The sequence below is a fragment of the Leucopleurus acutus genome, assembly GCF_964270905.1.
Source record: "Leucopleurus acutus genome assembly, chromosome: 1".
In the NCBI taxonomy this organism is placed as follows: Eukaryota; Metazoa; Chordata; class Mammalia; order Artiodactyla; family Delphinidae; genus Leucopleurus; species Leucopleurus acutus.
Window position 1 is genome coordinate 10,200,626 of NC_139142.1, and position 21,143 is coordinate 10,221,768.

General features: G+C 46.5%; 1 protein-coding gene across 2 annotated transcripts; it reads left to right on the forward strand.

The window, feature by feature from the left end:
* The first annotated feature begins 34 nt into the window (after positions 1–34).
* Positions 35–19,604, forward strand: DDX24 (DEAD-box helicase 24). Of its 2 annotated transcripts, none has more exons than XM_082848088.1 (10): positions 35–109; positions 693–790; positions 1,396–2,103; positions 9,263–9,802; positions 10,879–11,032; positions 11,293–11,808; positions 13,813–13,888; positions 15,870–16,058; positions 17,446–17,575; positions 19,077–19,604. In XM_082848088.1, the coding sequence occupies exons 3-10, from the start codon at positions 1,401–1,403 to the stop codon at positions 19,346–19,348; spliced, it is 2,580 nt and encodes an 859-aa protein (XP_082704214.1). In that variant the 5' UTR covers positions 35–109; positions 693–790; positions 1,396–1,400; the 3' UTR covers positions 19,349–19,604. The 2 variants fall into 2 exon arrangements, with proteins under 2 accessions (XP_082704214.1, XP_082704215.1); XM_082848089.1 differs by having other exon boundaries at positions 1,399–2,103.
* The last annotated feature ends 1,539 nt before the right edge of the window (positions 19,605–21,143 follow it).

The following is a 21,143-nucleotide window of genomic DNA, read 5'->3' on the forward strand; positions in this document are numbered from 1 at the left end:
CAATGCGCACGCGTGCGTGGGCGCAAGCCCCTCCCCGGAACTGCGGTGGACGCTGCCGAGGAGGGCTGGAGCGGCGGTGTCTGAGGCGGTTAGTCGGCGTCCCTACACGGTGAGTACCAAGGCCGGAGCCGGAGCGGGGCCGGGGCCGGACCCGGCACCCGAGAGGAGCTGGAGGCGGCCACCCAGCGCGGGTCTCTCCAGGCCGTTGGGTTCTCGGGACCTCGTCAAGCGGCCTGGCCGACCCTGCGCCGGGGTCCCCTCGGTTTCTCAGCTTCGTGAGCCGGTTCGTGCCTGACACGAGGCGCCAGCGCCGGGCGCCTGGCCGGGCGCCAGGAGGAGGGACCCCTCCTGCTTGCTCTGCGGGTCGCCGTCCGCGTCCTCGCCCCCATGTGCCTCCCTCCTCCCCCCCGTCGTTGATCCGGGTTGCTTGTGATCGCGGCGTAGCCGATGCTGGGGGTGAACCTTCGTTGCGCTCTGGCTTGCTTTGCCGTCGGGGCGCCATGCTGAGCGGTTCTGGACCTGCGTCATCTTTTTGTCTTCGCGTGACGTTCCAAGGAGACACAGACCCTCATCGTCCCCATTTTCCAGACGAGGAACTGAGGCTCACAGTGATTAATACGTGCACCCCAGACCCAGAGCTGGCCAGTGACGGGTTCAGATTTGAACCAAGATTTCCCTTTGTCTTTCCACAGGATCTCGTTTTCTCGGCCTTTCTGAAAAGGGAGAACGTGGCTCGAGTTCCAGTCTGACGACTTGTGCATAGATCACTTGTTTTTAAATCACTTAAAAGGTAATGAAAAAGCTGGTTGGGTTTTAAGCCATTTGGCAAAGGCCAGAGTCGTGGCAAAGTCATCTGCCCTCTTGGGGCAAGGCTTGAGAAGGAAGAAAGCTCTGTGCACTCTTAATAAAGCTGCCCTCCTCACCCACCCTCCAGCGACCCCCCGCAGATACTTACTCAGCCTTCAAGATGGCTTGGGTGTGGCAGGCTTCACCCTCCGTGCTTTACATAATGTTATTTATTGCAGAGAACATTTTGGGACTTAGCTAGTAAACCCCTCCCCCCTTTTTAAAATACGAGAACACTGAGGTTCAGAGAGGATTAAGCAGGACCTGCCAAGGGCACACGAGCAGTCAGTGTTGAATCTGGAATCCAAACCAGATCTAGCTCATATGTCTTTGCTACACCTCCTGTGTCCCCTCTGTTGCAGACCAAGCTGCCCACTGTGTGAGTGCATTTCTTTCCTTCTTTGATCTTCTCTAGCTGGCGGCATCACCATTAGAGCCATCTTTGTGTGCAGGGCCTGATACTCTATAGGCTGCTTAGAAAATATTAGTTGCCTCAGAGCCCTGTGCTTCTCAGTTGCCAATCTAGTGGAACATTTCTCTCCTTTTCAGCAGCCATGAAGTTGAAAGAGAAAAAATCGAGACCAAAGCCATCAAACTATGGCAGAATTCAGAGGAAGGGCATCAAAGTTGTGGGAAAATGGAAGCAGGTGAAGATTGACCCAAATATGTTTGCAGACGGACAGATGGATGACTTGGTGTGCTTTGAGGAACTGACGGATTATCAGTTGGTCTCCTCTGCGGAGAGTTCCTCCAGTCTCTTCTCAAAGGAGGAGCCCAAGAAGAGAAAGGCACAAGCTGTTTCGGAAGGAGAGTCTACCTCCTCAAAGAAAAAGATGAAGTTGAAGAAGAGTAAAGATGTGGAAACTGAAGGAACCAGTGCCCAGAAAGTGTTTGAGGGCAAAGATACTGAGCCAGGGCCCCAGGGAGATGGCACAGTTTGTCCTGATCTAGAGGTAGGGGAGATGGCATCAGAAAGCCCGGCCCAGACGGTTCCAAAAAAGAAGAACAAGAAAGGGAAAAAAACCTCAGAGCCTTCCCAGGGTACTACTCCAAAGGTGCCCAAAAAAGCAAAGACCTGGATGCCTGAAATGTATGATCACAAGGCAGATGTATCAGCTTGGAAGGATCTCTTTGTACCCAAGCCAGTTCTCCGAGCGCTCAGCTTCCTAGGCTTCTCTGCCCCCACACCAGTCCAAGCTCTGACCTTGGCACCTGCCATTCGTGACAAACTGGACATCCTTGGGGCTGCTGAGACAGGTAAGGGCATCCTTACCTGGCGGCCAGGGCAAGATTGCTTCTGGATTGAGCTTGTGGCTGCTAACAGGCTGGTTGGTTGGGAGCATGACCACAAAAGCACTGTTGAGTGAAGGTTTTTAGAAGTCAGCTAGCTCTGGGTTGAAATAGGCCATGTGCTGATTGATGCCCTAGGCAGGTCACTTTATTTCTCTGAGCCCTGCAGACCCTATTATAAAATGGAGATAGACAACTGCAGTACCTCCTTCTTTTGCTATGTGGGTTAAATATAAATGCCTACTAAATTTCTACATTTACACAATAGTAAACTAGTAACAAAAAACAATAGTAAACTAAAATTTACGCAGTACATTGTAAGTGATCTGCGAATGGTAGTTTTTTTCCAGGTCTTGAGCCTTTTCTGAATGGCTCAGAGGTAAAGTAGGGCTAATAAGATCAGCCCTCTGGAGAGGTCGATCTTCATTAGTATAAGGAAGAAGTGTCTCGTTCGCAAGAGTTGTCCAAAGATAAAAAGGGCTGCGTTGGGAGTTGGTGGGTTTATTGGCATTGGAAGGATTTGAGTTTGTGTAACCATTGGGTGGATTTTGTAGGCAGATTGGGGCAGGAGGTGACTATTGCGACTAGGCATTGCTTAAAGCTCCCTCATTCCTTGGGCCACCTGAGACTTTGTGAAGCAATGACAGGTACACTCACCCTGGGGAGACTAAACTGCGGACGGGGGAGGGGCAATACAAGCCTGGAGCTATGAGTCTAACTTGGCCAGCGGCAGCCAATAGAAATATATACGTAACGTGAGCCACAGAGGTAACTTAAAATTTCCTAGGAGCCATATTAAAAAAGGTTTTTAAAAAGTGAGAATTAATTTTAACAATATATTTAACCAATTACATAACATATTTCAGTGCGCAATGAACGTAAAATTATTGAGGTATTTTACATTCTTATTTTTATACTGTTTTCAGACTCTGATGTGTATTTTCAAGTTGCCGCCCATCTCAGTTTAGAGTAACCACGTTTTAAGTGCTTGACAGCGGTATGTGGCTAGTAGCTACTATATTGTATGGCATAGAATTGTAACCAAAAGTGGGGTCCAGCTGCTCGCCGCTCAAAAGCCAGTAAAGAGGCCAGGTTGGTGAAAGGAAAGCTTGCTTTATTTTGGATGCCGGCAACGGAGGCGGGGGGTGGCGGGGCGGGGGGTGCTTCTGTCTGAAGGCCGACCCCCCCCACCCCCCCAACCAGTGGGCAAGAGCTTTTATAGATGGAGGGGAGGGGGCCGCAACAGAAACAGCACAGTCGGCTGTTGACAGTCACCTTGAAATTGGTTATTGATGGTCTGACCAGCATCGTCTTCATTGTTTTAAGTACAGTTGATCTTCAGTTCCAGGGTCGGTTTGTTTCCATTTTCTTGAGGCCAGTTCTCGGAATGGCAGCTTATGTCATGGCTACAGTCTGGTCATCATGTAGTTAACTTTTTCCACCTGGTGGGCGTTTTATCTGTAGATACACAGAGAGTATCTACAAGACAGCTCACAGGATATGGCTCAGAATATTATCTATAGCCCTTGAGAAGGAACTGAAGGTCCTTAGCTATGCTTATTGACTAAACTATTATTATTTAGTCTTGTCGGACTGCTTTCCTTTGCTTCTGCATTTTCTCACTTCTCTGATTAAACTTATTCTTTGGCTGAAGTTTTTCCACAGACAAAATGCAGGCAGAGGACATGGGCGGGAAGGACCATAGAGTCCTGCTCCATTTCAGAGCTGGACCATGTAGACCAGCGGTCCCCAACCATTTTGGCACAAGGGACTGGTTTTGTGGAAGACAGGTTTTCCACGGAAGGGGGTAGGTGGTGGTTTCAGGATGATTCAAGTGCATTACACTTACTGTGCACTTTATTTCTACTATTGTTAGTTACATTGTAATATATAATGAAATAATCATACAGTTCACCATAATGTTGACAGGAGGCCGAGCTCAGGGAGTAATTTGAGCGATGGGGAGCGGCTGTAAATACAGATGAAGCTTCGCTAACTGGCCGGGCCGCTCACCTCCTGCTGTGCGGCCTGGTTCCTAAGAGGCCACAGACCGCTACTGGTCCATGGCCTGGGGGTTGGGGACCCCTGATCTAGACACTTTGTGCCTTGGATTTCTGGAAGAGTGGTCAGGAAACTTGAGGTGAGGTCCTGTATAAGAGTCATGAAGATGGAAGAGGGAGGAATCCCCAGGAAAGGGGATGGAGGTAACAGTAATAGCTTAGAACATTTATTTAACATTTAAAATACATCACGCCCTGTGTTACATGCATGAACTCAGTTTCTGAAAACCACCCTGAGGTAGATTCCTTTATTCCATCTTACTGAAGAGGAAACTCGGCCTCACAGAGGGTAGACAGTGTCCCTAAAACTGCCCCACTGAAAAGTGGTAGTACTTGAATAGTTCTAGGCTAGGTCTATGTGCTGTTAAGCATTCTGCTACACTACTTTGGTAGGTGCAGAGAGGCCTGGAAGTCTGTTTCTGGAAGGCAGAGGAGAGACGTGAGCCACTTTGGCTAGAGATTGACATTTGGATTTATACCACAGCTCCTATCAGGCTATTTCTATGGAATGCTGTGAATCCACAGGTCCAAGTCTCAAAGAGTTTTGGGGCTGTGGGCAAACTGCTGCCAATGCAAATAATGAATATCCATCACCCCCAAAAGATGTTTGGGGCCCTTAATAAATCCCTCCTTCCCTAGGCGCCCCTCCTTGTTCATCCCCAGGTAACCTCTGATAGTCTTCCTATCGCTATGAATTAGTTTGCATTTTCCAGAATTTTAAAATGGAATCATACAATATGTACTTTGGGGAGGGAGAGTGTCTGCTCTAGCTCAGCATACTTTGAGATTCAGCCATGTTATTGCAAATACCAATGGTCCATTTCTTTTTGTTGATGAGTAGTATTCCACTGTATGGATATAGTGCAGTTTGTTTATCTTATCTATTGATGGATAGTTCTGTTCTTTTTAGTTTTGGGCATTTACAAGTAAAACTATCATAAATATTGGCGTAAAAGTCTTTGTATGGATATATGCTTTGATTTCTGTTGGGTAAATACCTAGGTGTGGAATGGCTAGGTCTTATGGTAAATGTAACTTTTTAGGAGTTTTCCAAAGTGATTGTACCATTTACATAATCACCAGGTTATAAGAGTTCAGATTGGTCCATGTCCTTGCCAGTACTTGGTGTGGTCAGTCTTTAATTTGATTTAGACTTTAAAAATTTTAGTGATCTTTCCTTGTGGCTTTCATTGGTATTCCCCTAGTGACTCCTTTAGCAGCGTCTTTTTCAGTGCCTAATTGTATCTATATTATCTTCTTTGGTGGTGTCTGTTTAGTTCTTTTGCCCATGTTTTAATTGGGTTGTGGTTTTCCTATTATTGAATTCATAATATATTCTAGATATACCTCCTTTATCAGATATGTGATGTGCATTTTTTTCTCCCAGTCTGTGGCTTATTTCTTCATTCTCTTTACAGTGTCTTTCGAAGAGCAGGAGTTATTTATTTTGATGAAGTTTAAATGATCATGTTTTCTTTTACAGATGTGCTTACCTAAGAATCCTTTGCCTAACACAAGATCACAAAGATTTTCTCCTGTATTTTCTTCTAAAAGTGTTACTAGTTTTAGGTTCTGTGTTTCAGTCTGATCCTTCCTGTGTTAACTTTTATGGGGAGAAATACAGATCAAAGGTTTTGTTTTGTTTTGCACGTGGCTATGTAATTATTCCAGCACCGTTTGTTGAAAAACTACTTTCTCCGCTGAATTGCCTTTGCATCTTTTCTGAAAATCAGTGACCATATAGGTGTGGGTCTATTTCTGGAGTCTTTTCTTTTCCATTGATTTATTTGTCTATCTTTACTGTTTTCCCAGTACCTCACTATGCTGGATACAGTAGCTTTAAAATCAGGTAGCATAAGTCCTCCAATTTTGTTCTTTTCAAAAGTTATTTTGGCTGTTCTAGGCCCTTGGCATTTCAAGGTGAATTTTAGAGTCAGTTTTTCAATTTCAACCAAAAAGTCAGCTGGTATTTGGATTGGGATTGCCTTGGTCATAGAGCCAACTGAGGACATGACATCTGGACAATATAGAATCTTCCGGTCCATGAATGTGGTATAGCTCTTCTTTTTTTTTTTTTTTTTGCGGTACACGGGCCTCTCACTGTTGTAGCCTCTCCGGTTGCGGAGCACAGGCTCCGGACGCGGCTCACGGACCCGGCTCACGGACCCAGCTGCTCCGCGGCATGTGGGATCTTCGCGGACTGGGGCACGAACCCGTGTCCCCTGCATCGGCAGGCGGACTCTCAACCACTGCGCCACCAGGGAAGCCCTCCATTTTTTTTAGGTCTTCAGTTTTCCTTAGCAGCGCTTTGTAGTTTTCAGTGTATGCACATGTATTAGATTTATCCTTAAGTATTTCATATTTTTGATGCTTTTGTAAATGGTAATTTAAGATTTCCTATTTCTGATGCTAATAAATAGAAATCTGCATATTTGTATGTTGATCTTGTATCCTGCAACTTGGTACCATCAACTGGTTTCTTGAAGATTACATAGGATTTTCTTCAAAGATGATTATTCATCCAGTGTGGATGCCTTTTGTTTACTTTTGTCTTATTTATTGCACTGGCTAAAACTCCAGTACAATTGGAATTGAAGTGGTATAGTGGACATCATTGCCTCGTTCCTGAGCTTTGGGGAAAGATATTCAGTGTTTCATCATTAAGTGTGATGTTAGCAGTAGGTTTTTTCCTATTTGTCCTCTATCAGGTTGAGAAAATTCTCTTCTGTTTCTAGTTTGCGGAAAGATTTGTATCAGGAATGGTTACTGTATTTTTTTAAACGCCTTTTCTGCATATATCGAGATATATGTTTTTTCCATTTTCAGTTTGTTGATAATGGTGATAAACTGAACTTAGTCGCAGTGTATTATTTGTACATTGTTGGATTTGATTTGCTAAAATTTTGTTGATGGTTTTTGAATTTCTGTTAATGGGATATTGGTTTGTAGTTTTGTCTTGTAATGTCTTTGACTGGTTTTGGAATCAGAGTAATGCAGGCCTCAGAGTGAGTTGAAGTATTCCCTTCAATTTTCTGAAAGAGTGTGTATAGAATTGGCATTTTTCTTCCTTAAGTATTTGGTAGAATTCATCTGTGCTTGCCCTTTTCTGTATAGGATGGTTTTTAATTATGAACTTAATTACTTTACCATATTAGAAATATTTTTATTTTTTCTTGAGTGATAGTTTTCTACTTGCAGTTCAGTTAGTTTTTGTTTTGTGAATGTTGAAACCCTGTTATTAGATGCATAAATGTTTAGGACTATTGTATCCTCTAAATGAGTTCACTTTTTTCATTAAGAAATGGCCCTCTTTTTCCCTGAAGTATTCTGTGTTCTAAAATCTCCTTTGTCAGGTTATTAATGTAGCTTTTCCAGCTTTATTTTGACTAATGTTAGCATGGTGTGTCTTTTTCCATACTTTTTGTACTTTTGTCCTATTTATATCTTTATATTCAAAGTGAGTTTTTTATAGGCAGCATATAATTGGGTCTTGCTGTTTAATCCAACTATCTTGTCTTTTAATTGTGTTAAGGTCGTTTACATTTCATGTGATTATTGATAATGGTTGGGTTTTAATCTGTTTTGCTATTTGTTTTCTGTTTCTCCCAGCTATTCTTTATTCCTTTGTTCCTCTTCTACCTTCTTTTGGATTGAATATTTGTGATACCATTTTATCTTTTTTATAGTCTTATTAGCTATAACTCTTTGTTATGTCCTTTTGGAGGTTGCTTTTGGGTTCGCAGATGATGTCTTCAGTATATTATACTCTACCTTCAAATGATAATATACTACTTTATATATACTACAAGAATGTTACAAGAGTATATTTCCATTTTTTCTTTGCTTTGTGCTTTTTGTTTTATACTTTATATGTGTTAGAAATCCCCAAACACATTTTCATTATTTTTCCTTTAAATAGTTATTTTTTAAAGAAGTTTTAATAAGAAAACGACTTTTTATATTTATCCATGTGACCGTTTCTGGTACTCTTCATTCCTTCGTGTTGATCCAGATTTTCAGCCAATATCATCTTTTCTTCTACACGAAAGACTTCCTTTAATATTTCTTGTATACCAGGTCTGCTGATGATAAATTCTTTCAGCTTTTGTATACCTACAAAAGTCTTTATTTTGCATTTTGTTTTGAAAGAGATTTTTGCTAAGTGTAGAGTTGTAGATTGCCAGATTTTTTTCCCCAGGTCTTCAGATAAAGATGTCATTGCACTATTTTATAGCATTTGTTGTTTCTGATGAAAAGTGCTGTTTTTCTTCTCTGAAGTTTTATGAGTTTGTTTTTGCTTTCTTTCTTTTTTTTTTTTTTGTTATAGTTCTTGCTTATAGTACCTCGTTCCTGAGAGATGCTCATTTTCCTCTGAAAATTATCTGTGAGAGTTCTTTGAGGTCTGTGATAAAAGTTTCTTTATACAGAGATCACTTATTTGCTTCTGCTTGGGGCATTTTAATTTTGGAACCACTTTAAATTCTCAGCTTGAAGTGGTTTGTTTTGTTTGTTTGTTTTTGTCCACACAGATGGTGTGAATACTTGGGCTCCATATACATTCAAAGGCTAGTTTGAAAATGTTCAAGCATAGACAAAAGTTTTAAAATTTTCTCGAAAACTACGAAAATTTTCTTTTACTCCCCCCTTCCCCACCAGAGAAAGGTTTTGGGAAAGTATTATACAGATTTCCATTCCTTACCCTTCAATTTTGTGTTCCTGTACAACAGCAACACACACACACACACACACACACACACACACACGCACAAAACTTGCCCATCTCTTTAGGGTTTCATTGTTTGGACATTTGTCTGTAGTTTATTGGTGACCTCAGCCCGCAATGCCAGTCTGTCAGACTTTTCCTCAGACTCCTAATTACAGGTGCCCTCTGGTTGCAGTGCTGTAGGGGTACCATACCTGTGTAGGGTAGAAGGAGCTTTGGATTGGTCAGGGTGGCACTTGGCTATTTCAGGGTCCCTTATTCGGTGTAAAGGATAGAATCAGGCAAAAGTATGTACATCTGTTGATTCACACTGTTTTTGTTTGTTTTTTGTTTTGCTTCTAAGGAAGTGGGAAAACTCTTGCCTTTGCCATTCCAGTGATTCATGCAGTGCTGCAGTGGCAGGTGAGGAAGAAGCCTATCCCAGCTCTAAGTAACACAGGAGCACCGCCTGGGGAGACCAGTAATGAGGCTGGAGTTGAGACGGGATCACCAGGCAGGGCTGGAACTGAGTCTGGAGCTCTGCCTGTTGAGATTGGAATTGAGGGTGAAGCACTGCCCAGTGAGGCTGGAGCGAAGGCTAGAGCACCACCCAGCCAGGCAAGAGCCAAGATTGGAGCCACAGTCTCAAACCAGGTGCTGCCCTCCTGTGATGATGATGATGCCGGTGAAGGACCTTCTTCCCTGATCAGGGAGACGCCCATTCCCAAACAGGATGAAAACAAGGAGGAGAAGCTTGATGAAGAGCAGACTAGAAAGTTAAAACAAGAATTGGGTGGCAGAATTGCACATCCAAGGCGTCCTCTGCTTGGACTGGTTCTGACTCCCACTCGAGAGCTAGCCGTTCAAGTCAAACAACACATTGATGCTGTGGCCAAGTTTACAAGTGAGGTTTAATTCCGTTTAATAAATGTTGCCTGAAAGGATTCCAGTAGCTGGGGTGGCAGAGGTGAATCAGCTGTGCCCGCCCTCTAGAGGGAACGTTTCTCTTCTGCCAGAGAATTAAGCCCGACAGAAAACTGCTTGAGTGACACATTCTTTATTCTCCCAAGGATAACACATAGCTAATGCTATTCTAGCTGCGTAGGAAATTAGTTAACTTATTGGATACAGTAGATACTTGGGGCAGCGTTTGGCAAACCACTGTTTGGGTTTTTGTGGGTTTTTTTTTTTTAAATAAAGTGCTGCCACACCCACTTACTTACATACGTCTATGGTCACTTTTGCATCACCAGTGCAGAGTGGAATAGAGGTAGTAATTGTACAGAGACCATTTAGCCCACAGAGCCAGAAATGTTTACTGTTGGAAAAGTTTGCTGACTCTTGCCTTCGGGCATTAGAACTTAACTTTTTCAGGGAATTCTTTGGGAAAGGCTGCAGAGTCGGGGTTTCAATTTTATAGTAAAAGGAGCAGTTACTTGTCAAGCTCTGACTGTATCTTACAAGGCACTTTACTAAGCACTTTGCTTGCCTGACCCTTTGTGTTCCTTCCATACTGGCTACCTTGCAAAGTCCTCCACTAGAGAGGAGAAGAGAACACTAACCATCAGAGGAGATTCAGTTTAATTTTAATTGAGGGGCATGGGCAGGAACTCCTAGGGGAGGTGTGTCACAGCTACAAGTTACATCTTTCCCAGCACTGTGGTGCACCACTGCTCATTTTTTCCAGAGCTTTGGATGTCACCATGCCTGGGTTCAAATCCAGCCCTACTGGTGTGGTTGGAGGGGAAAGAGTAGAAAAAAATGAGGTTGGGGAAATAGTCAGGGCCTAGATCATAGAAGACCTGGTAAGCCCTCTAGCAATGGCATCAACAGGGCAGGCGAGCTCTTAGCACTCCCCTGGAGAGGGGAGCTGTGCTGGTGACTTGCAGCCTTTACTAATCTGGGGGCACCTGTGTCAGCGGTGGAAGAAATAAGCAATCAGTCTGAATAACAGTGTCCCTTATGTTTTGTGTACCACAGGCATTAAAACTGCTATTTTGGTTGGTGGAATGTCCACACAGAAACAGCAGAGGATGCTGAACCGTCAGCCTGAGATTGTGATTGCCACTCCAGGCCGGCTGTGGGAGCTAGTTAAAGAAAAGCACCCTCATTTGAGCAACCTTCGGCAGCTCAGGTGAGAAACAGTGCCTCCCCTTTCCCGCAGCCCCCGTTCTGAAGTGGACCTGAGGTGACATAGCACAGTGTGCAATGCCTTCTCCCTGTTACAAAGTGCCCTGGTGTGGCACTAGCCAGACTTGGGCCTTTAGAAAGCTGAGCATGTGTGAGGGGGGTTAGCTGAGGGCCCTGGGGGTGGTGGGGCGGTAGAGTATATGCCGTGGGGGACTCCTCTTACCTGCTGCTGACCAGGTGATGTGGGTCTGTCTGGATCTGTAGGTGCCTGGTGGTCGATGAGGCTGACCGCATGGTTGAGAAAGGCCACTTTGCTGAGCTCTCCCAGCTGCTAGAGATGCTCAGTGATGCCCAGTACAACCCGAAGAGACAGACGCTTGTTTTCTCGGCCACGCTGACCCTGGTACATCAAGCTCCTGCTCGAGTCCTTCACAAGAAGCACGCCAAGAAAATCGACAGGTCTGCCAAACTTGACCTCCTCATGCAGAAGATTGGCATGCGGGGCAAGCCCAAGGTCATCGACCTTACAAGAAAGGAGGCCACGGCAGAGACACTGACAGAGACCAAGATCCACTGTGAGACTGATGAGAAAGACTTATATCTGTACTACTTCCTGATGCAGTATCCAGGCCGCACCTTAGTGTTTGCCAACAGTATCTCCTGCATCAAACGCCTCTCTGGGCTCCTCAAAGTCCTGGATGTCATGCCGCTGACCCTACATGCCTGCATGCACCAGAAGCAGAGGCTCAGAAACCTGGAGCAGTTTGCCCGTCTGGAGGAGTAAGTCAGGCCTGTCCACAGATTAGCCATTGGGTCTATGTCGCCAGGATGGTGGGAAGCTACCTTCTCTCATGGGAGCCTTATCGTAGAAGGTAGCCTTTTTTTTTTTTTTTTGCACAGCGTGAGGCAGGCTCACTCTCATCTAGTACATTTGGTTGCTGGTAATACCCAACAGAAACTTCTTTAATAATGAGTAATGGTGACAATAATACCTATTATTATTGAACACTTAACAATAGATTAAGTATTGTGCTTGCATTTTAGATACATTATTACATTCATTCACTTCTAACATCCTCGAGAAGAATAGAATCATGGTTAAGAGCACAGACTGGAAGCGGACTGCTTGAGATCACATCCTGGCTGTGTCACTTCTAGCTGGTCAGATTACTTCTTCGTGTTTCAGTTTTCTCATAATCAGTATAATAATAAAAGTTATGGCAGAGGGTTGCTCTGAGGAGTAAGTGAATTTATGCATTTGAAGTGTTCAGAACAGTGCTTGGCACATGGTATGAGCTTGCTAAATGTTAGCTTTAATACTTAACCACTTGTCATTATTCTTATTTTATAGATAAAAAAAGTAAGGTCTAGAAAAGCACATAAGCTTGCCCAAGGTTTCTCAGCTTGGAAGTGGTAGAGCTGGGCCTCAGACCAGCCTGTCAGACTGTGGAGCTCATGCTGTCATGTCCATCTGCTTTTGGGCCAGACTGATGGTCAGGCAGGCAACACGGTGCAGACTGTCAAAATGAGGGCCTGGGAAGCTGGACATTAAACTGGTTTCTGCCCACATTGTTTTGTCAGGTTACCGGTTACAGATTAGTTTCAAGAACAAGTGGTTCACTTCCCTCTCAATGTTAGTAAGTAGAGTTAGTGGTTCATTGGATCAGGAGTTGGCAAACTATAGCCCACGGGCCAGATCTGGCTTGTTACCTGTTTTTATTGGTAAAGTTTTATCAGAACACAGCGAGGCCTATTTATGTATCGTCTATAGCTGTTCTTGTGCTATAATGGCAGAGTTGAGTAGTTTCAACAGACATCACCCGTGAAGCCAAAAATAGTTTACTCTCTGGCCCTTTACAGAAGAAATTTGCTCACCTTGACTTAGAATGGTGGTTTAATATTTTACAAACTTTAGTTTGCATCATATTCCGCAGCCCTATCTCAGAGATGCAGGAAGTGGGGACCCTGAAGGGCCTAAAATCTTTAGTTTTTAAGACATACCTCAGGTGCTTTTGACTCCCCTCAAACTACACATACATTAAGAAACATCACCCAGTACATATTATTAAATGCTTGCGGTGAACCTGGCACTGTTCTAGGGGCTGGTAATAGAATAGTGAGTAGTGCAAAGTCCCTGCTCTCGTGGAGTTTACATCCCAGGGGACAGAGGTAATAAACTGAAAAGTAAGTATACAGTTTGTCAAGTGGTGCTAAGTGCTAAGAAGTAAAGTTGTATAGGGAGTTGTGCAGACTGTGGGTGTGTGGTCTGGGAGGCTTTTCTCATAAGGTGAGATTTGAGCAGAGAGTGGAAGAAAGTAAGGAAATGTGAATATCTGAGGAAGACCTTTATGGCCTAAGGTGCACTAAGTGCACAGGCTGGGAGGTAAGAGCAGGTTTGGCATGTTTGAGGAAGAGCGAGGAGAGCAAGGACGCCTGTGTGACTGGAGGGAATTAAGTGGGAGGGTGATAGGAGATGAGGTCACCGACCTAGAGTATGGCCCCATTTAATGCACTTGAGGTAGTCTTTATTATTGCAGAGTGTGGCTTGTCGATTGCGGCCAGTGAAACCCAGGTTTGGATCCTGGCTCCGCTACTGAATAGCCATATATATACCTTGGGAAGTTAATCTCTGAGCCTCAGCTTCTTTGTCTGTCTAAGGGAGATGTGTAATAGTATCGTCTCGTAGAGTGTCCGTAAGCAGTCGTGTTTAGAGTACTCGGTGGTAAGAATTTGACTAATGACAGCCGTTAGTCGTTATTAATGAGCTTTCTCTCTCCGCCACAGTTGTGTTCTCCTGGCGACAGATGTGGCAGCTCGGGGCCTGGATATTCCTAAAGTCCAGCATGTCATCCATTACCAGGTAGGGACATTAGGGAATTTGTAGGCATCTCCCAACATTGAGTGGGGAATTTTTAAAGCAAGGGTTGAGGGAGGGAGGAGGAATTGTTGGTCCCAAGGCCTCATGCAACAGAGAATACCACGAGCGTCTGGTGACCAACTGGCTGCTGCCACTTTTAGAACACTGTGGTGGGAGTTATCCTCCAAAACCTCTCGACACTGTCTGATGTCAAATATCAGATAGCCCCTTTCTTTCTGACTTGGGCAGGCTACTTAATATGGGCAGGTTAGAGTCTTAGTTTCTTCCATGAAATGGACATAATAAGTTCAGCATGTAAAATGATTACCCTGCTTGTAGAGAATAGAAGAGTGTAGTAACTAAGTCCTGCCTGGGCTTAAATCCCAGCTGTGCAACCTTGAGCAAGTTACTTAGTCTCTTTGTGCCTCAGTTTCTTCATTTGTTAAACGGCGGTTATTACAGTATCGACTCCTCAAGTTCTTATTAAGGTGAAGTAAGTTATGCGTGAGGAGTTTCGAAAGCCAGGTGGCACTTCCTGAACGTTAGACGCTGTTGATACTGACATGAGGATCAGCGCGTGTGCCTGGTAAAGGTTAGCCTAGAGCAGCCGTCAGGCGTGCGGGCTGCAGAGCCGCGCTTCCAGCGCTCGAGTGCTTCTCGGCTGCTGCCTAGCGGGTTAGCTCTCGGCATGTTACTCCGTATCTCTGCTTTCAATGTCATCGTTTGTAAATTGGGAGTAATAATGCTACCTGCGCCATAGGGTTATCACAATTAAATGAGCTAACAAAATACCGTTCTAGCCCCTAAGAAGTATCACATCCACCAGAGGACGTGAGGTGACCTTGCCCAGAATTTAAGGCAGAAGATATTAGAAAGCTGCAGAATAAAATCGGAGAGAGAGATAACTGCTAGTTTGGGAGGTTAGGAGGTTGGAAAGTGCTTTCTAAAAGATGCTTGGCATTTACGGATGGAGAGGATTTGGGCATGTAGAGGTAGAGAAGGAAGGAGAAGGAGAAAACGTGGAAGGGGGCAGCTGACAGGGAGTGAGAAGAAGAGGATGTTATGTGTGTATGTATGTTAGAAGAGGAAAGTGAAGAAGGCATCATTTCCCACACCATTACGAACCACTGATAATCGTGCTTGGCGCACTGCATTGGAAAAGATACTGAGCCTTGTCGGGGCTCAGTGGAGGAGGCTGCTCTCGGTTAGTGCCGTGTGCCGTGGCTGTGGGAAGGGAGGGGTTGTCGGCTGCCGTGCCACATTATCTGTGGATAATGTATCCAGATTTTATTGGAGTAGAGGCAGTAGAGCCCAGGCGTTAGCATGGTCTTTGGAGCTGGACTGCTTCATTTCGAATCCTGGCTCCACCATTTAGTTGGGTAACTTAGGGGAAATTGCTTAACATCTGTGTGTTTCAGTTTCCCGGTCTATAACATGGATAATCCTGAAAGCATCTATTTCACGTTATTGTTGTTGAGGGATAAATGGGGTAGTAATACATGCAGAGTGCTTAGAATTGCCTGGCACATTGTAATTATTTAATAAATGTTGCTTATGATTACCATCATCAACCATCCATGCAGAGTTAATGAAGAACCATTAGAGTTTCTTTAGGTAGAGGGGTTATGATGGTCAGAGCTTTGACTCAGGAAGATGACACTGGCAGCTTTGGGTTGGGTCAGGGGGGCAGTGGCAGGACTGGAGACCAAATAAGAAGTGACTGCCATTGTCCAGTTGAATGGTCATGACGACCTGAACCAGGGCAGGGGGCACGGGAGGGCAGAGCCTGCACAGTGAATGGGCTAAACCTGGGACAGTTTGGATGTGAGACTTAGGGACAAGGGCTGGATCTGCCCACAGTGCTGGAGAGGTTTCTAGCTGCCTGGCTGAGAGGGGGGAGGGTCCAGCCTTGGGTTGTTGGCCTTGAGGGGAAGAGCAGTGCTTGGTGACAGCCACGATGACCTCCCAGTTCCTCCTTTGGCAGGTCCCTCGTACCTCGGAGATTTATGTCCACCGAAGCGGTCGAACTGCTCGTGCCACCAGTGAAGGCCTCAGCCTGATGCTGGTTGGGCCTGAGGACGTGATCAACTTTAAGAAGATCTACAGAACCCTTAAGAAAGATGAGGACATCCCGCTGTTCCCTGTGCAGACAAAGTACATGGATGCAGTCAAGGTAAAAAGAAAAGTTCGAAGCCTAGTGCTAATGAGGGGAGGGATTCGGCTGCCCCCTCACTTTGCTGTGAGATTCTTGCAGTACCACCCTTGGAAACTAGTTAGTAGTTCTGCCAATAGCTAAGCAGGGAGATTTGTAAAAAAAAAAAAGAAATGGGTGGGGGGCACTGTGTCTGGCAGAAGGGGGGATAGGGCGAGTGGCCAGAGTGGGAGGAGTTTTCTTCATGAACCCTTCCTTCCCTCCGCCCCTGAAACCTCCACCACCACCACCACCCCCCCGCCCCCATGGACAAGGGCAGTGAGCATGGCTGTCTGGACATGCCTTTGGATGGAGGGTTATAGGGAAGTGAGGTCAGTGTGTCGTGCTGAGGCAGAAACTAAGGGTTTGTCACATCCCTGAAGCAGATGCCTGTAATTCCTACCTTCGGGGGTTTATTTTTAACCCAATAAACATTCCCTGAGTGGGTGCTGCTTATTATGGGCTGCAGCGTGTCAGGCACCAAAACAGGGTGGGTTCTCTTCCATAGAAATCCACTGGCTCGTGAGGCAGGTTGAGTCTGGCTGAAGTTCAGGTACAAATGGAGCACTGCGGACTGGTGGGTATATGGTAACATTGGTAGGAGATTTGGTTTCCTCCAAGCCTCCTGCAGGCAGAGATGTGAAGGGGTGAAGAAGGGATGGACTTCCAGGAATTGGGGGAGCAAAAAGCAAGCAATGGTTCAAGCTCTGCTGGCTCCTCTGGCTCGAAAGGACTGCTAGCTGTGCAGGGAAGTAGGGCGGGAGGCGAGATGGAGCGGTGGGGAAAGCAGAGGGGATTAGGAGCCACCCTGGCTTCCCGTGGCTCTTTTCCCTATATCACAAGATCCTTCCCATTTTCCTGCTGTATCCTGTCGCTGCGGTCTGAACCCAGAACCCAGGAGAAGGAGAACGGAAATGTTTTTGGCAGAGGACAGTGTGGAAGAGGGGATGGAAGTTCTGTGACAGTTCTGTGTTGTCCCTGTGAGTGAGAGCGGGGCCCTAACTGAGGGCTCTCGGGGTGTCTCCAGGTCTCAGCTCAGCTATGGAAGCCAGCTGCGGTGTCTGCGGAAACAGTTCCCTTTGGCACGTGTAGCTCGGGAGTCTGACGGAGGTGGGCTGCCAAGAAGAGGGGCTGTTCGAGCAGGTTTGGAAAGCCAGCTCTTGTGGTTCGTGTGAACACGCTCACAAGGAGCAGTTGCCCTCTGTGCTTTCATCAGGAACCAAAGCAGATGCATTGTGATGGGAGCTGAGGTGCATCTCACTGAACACTGATCTCAAGAGCTTGTTTAAAAACACAACTTAAATGAGACTTTTCTTCCCAGAACCCTGAATCCTCTGTCAGATGAATACTTTCTGTTCCTTTCCTCTAGGAACGAATCCGTTTAGCTCGACAGATTGAAAAAGCTGAGTATCGCAACTTCCAGGCTTGTCTGCACAATTCTTGGATTGAGCAGGCGGCGGCTGCCCTTGAGATTGAGCTGGAAGAAGAAATGTATAAGGGTAAGGGGCGAGACGGACTTGAGGAAGGGTTCATTCAGCTTGTATCTTCCGTTTTTCCCTTCAGCTTCTGTCTGTTGGAACCTCCCCACCACCATGGGTCCTATCAAAATCGGCAGGGCGCCTTTTCCTTCTTCGTGACAGGCCCTAATCTCAGATGAGCCTAAAGCCCTCAGCCTTGGTCTGCTTCTGTCATCGTTTGTCCGGAGCCTATAGTTCCACCCCTCGTGTGGAGAGGCAGTGGAGTACAGTGATGTCAGGGCAGGCTCTGTGGCCAGGCTGCATGTGATTGACTGCTGCCTCATCCCTAACTAGCTGTGTGACCGGGTCAAGTTATTTAACCTCTCTGTCGTACCTAGGCTGTCCTCATTTATAAAACGCAGGTCGTAAAGTACCTACCTACCTCATGGGGTTGCAAAGATGGCTTGAGTTAATGAGTATAAAGTGCTTATAACCGTGCCTGGCAAATAGAAAGTGTTGGGTACATTTTAAGTTATTTATTGTCACCTGTCTTCCAAGCTGACAAAGCACTTCTGTCATCATCTCATTTGATCTTCTCCAGCCTCATGATGTAAACAGAGCAGGAATTGTTATTACATTTGGGAACTAGAGGCTCACAGAAGCGATTTGTGCAGGGAAGCAACTCTAGCACCGGGTGTTGACTGAGCCCCTGCTCCGAACCTAGGCCAGAGACTAAGGATTCAGGGATGAATCTGTGTGGTCCTTGCTCTGGGAAAGCTCCTGACTCTAAGAAGTGGTAGAACCACATCTAGAACTAACACCAGAATTAGGTCCAGTGCCCTTTCCACCCCACAAGTGGGCAGCTCAGCTGAGGTGTTGGCATCTCGGTGCCAAAGCCAACAAATTCAGAGGCAGGCTTAACTGCTCTCTGCTCAGCATGGAAGCCAGGAACCAAATCACTAGGCTCGATGACAGTCAGTGGTCCTCCTGGTAGCTCAGGCTTGGGGCTAGGGCTGTGATGTGAGGCCCTGGCTTCCCTTCCTGAGGCCAGGCTGGCGTGGAGCCCTCTGGCCATGTCCGCCTCTGCAGGTGCAGTTACAGCGCTGGCGGGGAGATGCAGGGGAGCTGGGCTGCATAGGTGGCTTTCACTGTCTCCTGAGGGGTTTGTAGCCGTCCAGTCACCAAATTCCAGGCAACCAGTGGGTGGGTCATAGGAAGAAAAGTGATCTTCAGGTCAGGAGACTGGGGGAGTAATCTCAATTTGGCGGCTAGCTCTGTGACCTTCAGCAAGTGACCTGGATTTCCTCAACTGTAAAATAAAGGTAATTCCTGTCTTAGAGGGGTTTTTGGAGGAGTAAAGGACAGAGTGGCCCTGAGTGGTTCTCCTAAACTGTGTTGGAAGTTAGCCAACACTAGTTTCTGCAGAGAGCTTTCCTCCCCAAGAGTCCCAGAACATTTCTTATCACAAGTGTTATCCATCAGGGGACACAGAATGCTCCTACAGGTCATAGTAAACATGATCTATTTTGAATTGTGTTTCAAGGAGGAAAAGTTGACCAGCAAGAAGAGCGTCGGCGACAAAAGCAGACGAAAGTCCTGAAGAAGGAGCTGCGCCATTTACTCTCCCAACCGTTGTTTAAGGATGACCTGAAAACCAGGTATCCCACTCAGTCTGGCAAGCTGCCCGAGCTCGTGTCCGCCCCAAGAAACGGCGAGTCCGCGCTGAGCTGCCTCTCCAAACAGAAGAAGAAGAAGGAGAAGCAGCCGAAAGAGCTGCAGCAGGAACAGCCACGGCCAAGCACAAGTGCAGGCTAACCGCCCCCCAGGTCAGGGTCTGCTGGCGACCGCACGTTGTGTCTGTGTCCTCTGGTTGTACGGAAAACCTTCGCACCTTTGACTTCACGCCACTGTCAGCCCCAGTTACAAAAATCTCCCTCTTGCACACACCACCTCCCACAGCAGGAGAGACCTCATGCAGATCTGTGTTGTTTCACAGTACGAATTCTATGTATAGCATCTTATATATTTCTGCGTTCCAGTGTTTACAGGCTCCTTGTATGGTTAACTTGATTTCCTCAATTAAAAACAGTGGTCAGAACCAGCGCATTTTCTTGAGATTTTAGCCAGGATATGGGGACACAGTCATAGTCCTCTGGCTGCAGGATGCACGCGGGGTGCGTCTCACTCCGCTGCACGGTGTGGATAGAGCGAGAGGCTGGTGAGCTTCGCAGATCACTGTAAAGTCATTTCTGCCTGGGTCCGCAACGTGTGTTCCCGTTTTTCTCCACAGAAGAATCCTAACAGCTCCTTAGCTCTACCTCACAGCTGCTGTCTTGTCTTAGCCTCGCTGGGAGGTGGGCAGGGAAGAGATTGCCGGCTTCCAAGAGAACACAGCTTCCATGACATCACAGAGCCACGTGTGGGGAAGCCAGGAGCAGTCTGCTGAGTCTGGCTGTGAGGCACCTGGGATCTGGCCCTGGCCAATCTCTCCAGCCTCGTCTCTCTGCTTCCTTCCTCTGTGTGACAGAACCGGTTGCTGCCCACGGTCTCACGCCCCCATTCTTTTGCCCTGAGCCTTTGTCCAAGCTTTTCCTTGGCCTGTTTGCCTTTTCCTGCCCCTGAGCACTGCTGGCCCCTGAGACCCAGGAGGTGATGTGTTCCTCTCGTGAGCTCCCACAGTACCCAGGCTCACCCTCTTCACGGCACTTGCCACACTGGTCTCCGGCACCTTGCTGAGCTCCCTGCGGGCAGAAGCTGCTTATTACTCCTTGCAGCCCTTGCACTTAGATCAGGGCCTGGTGTAAATATGTGCTGAGGGAACCCGAGACCTCCCGGTGCCACCGCAGCTTCCTCCGGGTCAGCCTGGGTGAGTAGCCACAGTCATGGGAGAAGCACTGATTTCTGCACAGCTAAGTCTGGGCTTCTAAACAGACGTTCCCTTGGCCTCATGGTCGACAGCTGTGTTCCCTCGGTCCCTGTGGGCAACTGCAACAGGGTAGTTGGCCTAAACTCAGATTCAGGTATCACTGAGTGTTGGTTAGGTATTTTTATCTACTTCGATTGTCATCTGGTTTTCCGTCAAGGCCCTGGGACATGAGTCTTAGAGTACCCTCTTTTGCAGTTGCGAAAGCTCACTGTGAGTGGCTAAGACTTGCTCAGGGTCACACGGCAGTCAAGTGGCAGAGCTGGGATAAGAACCTTGGGTATTTCCTTTAGGCCCAAGGGAAGTTCAGAAAACTGCTTTGGTTTTAAAAGTCAGCAGTGTTGCCAGAGCCTGTCTCCCCAGTGTCACCAGTGACTGGGAGAGGAGAATGCAGAAGAAAACAGCCCTAGTCTGTGAAGCTCCTGAGTGACAGCTGTCAGAGGATGGCAGGGGGGCTCTCCATTTTCCAAATGATACAGTGGAAGTATACGCAGGGTCAGGGTCCCTTAGCAGCACCTGAGCCATGAGAGGCCTGAGGATACTTGGCACAGGCCAAACAGAGCCACTAATGTCCTGTGACAGCCTGTCCTTGCCCTCTAACAGCAAATTCCTTTTTGTGGGGTAACATGTTAAAGAGCTAGGTTTTAAAAGATAGGGCCAGCCTCCCTGACAGTTTTGCTGTCTGAC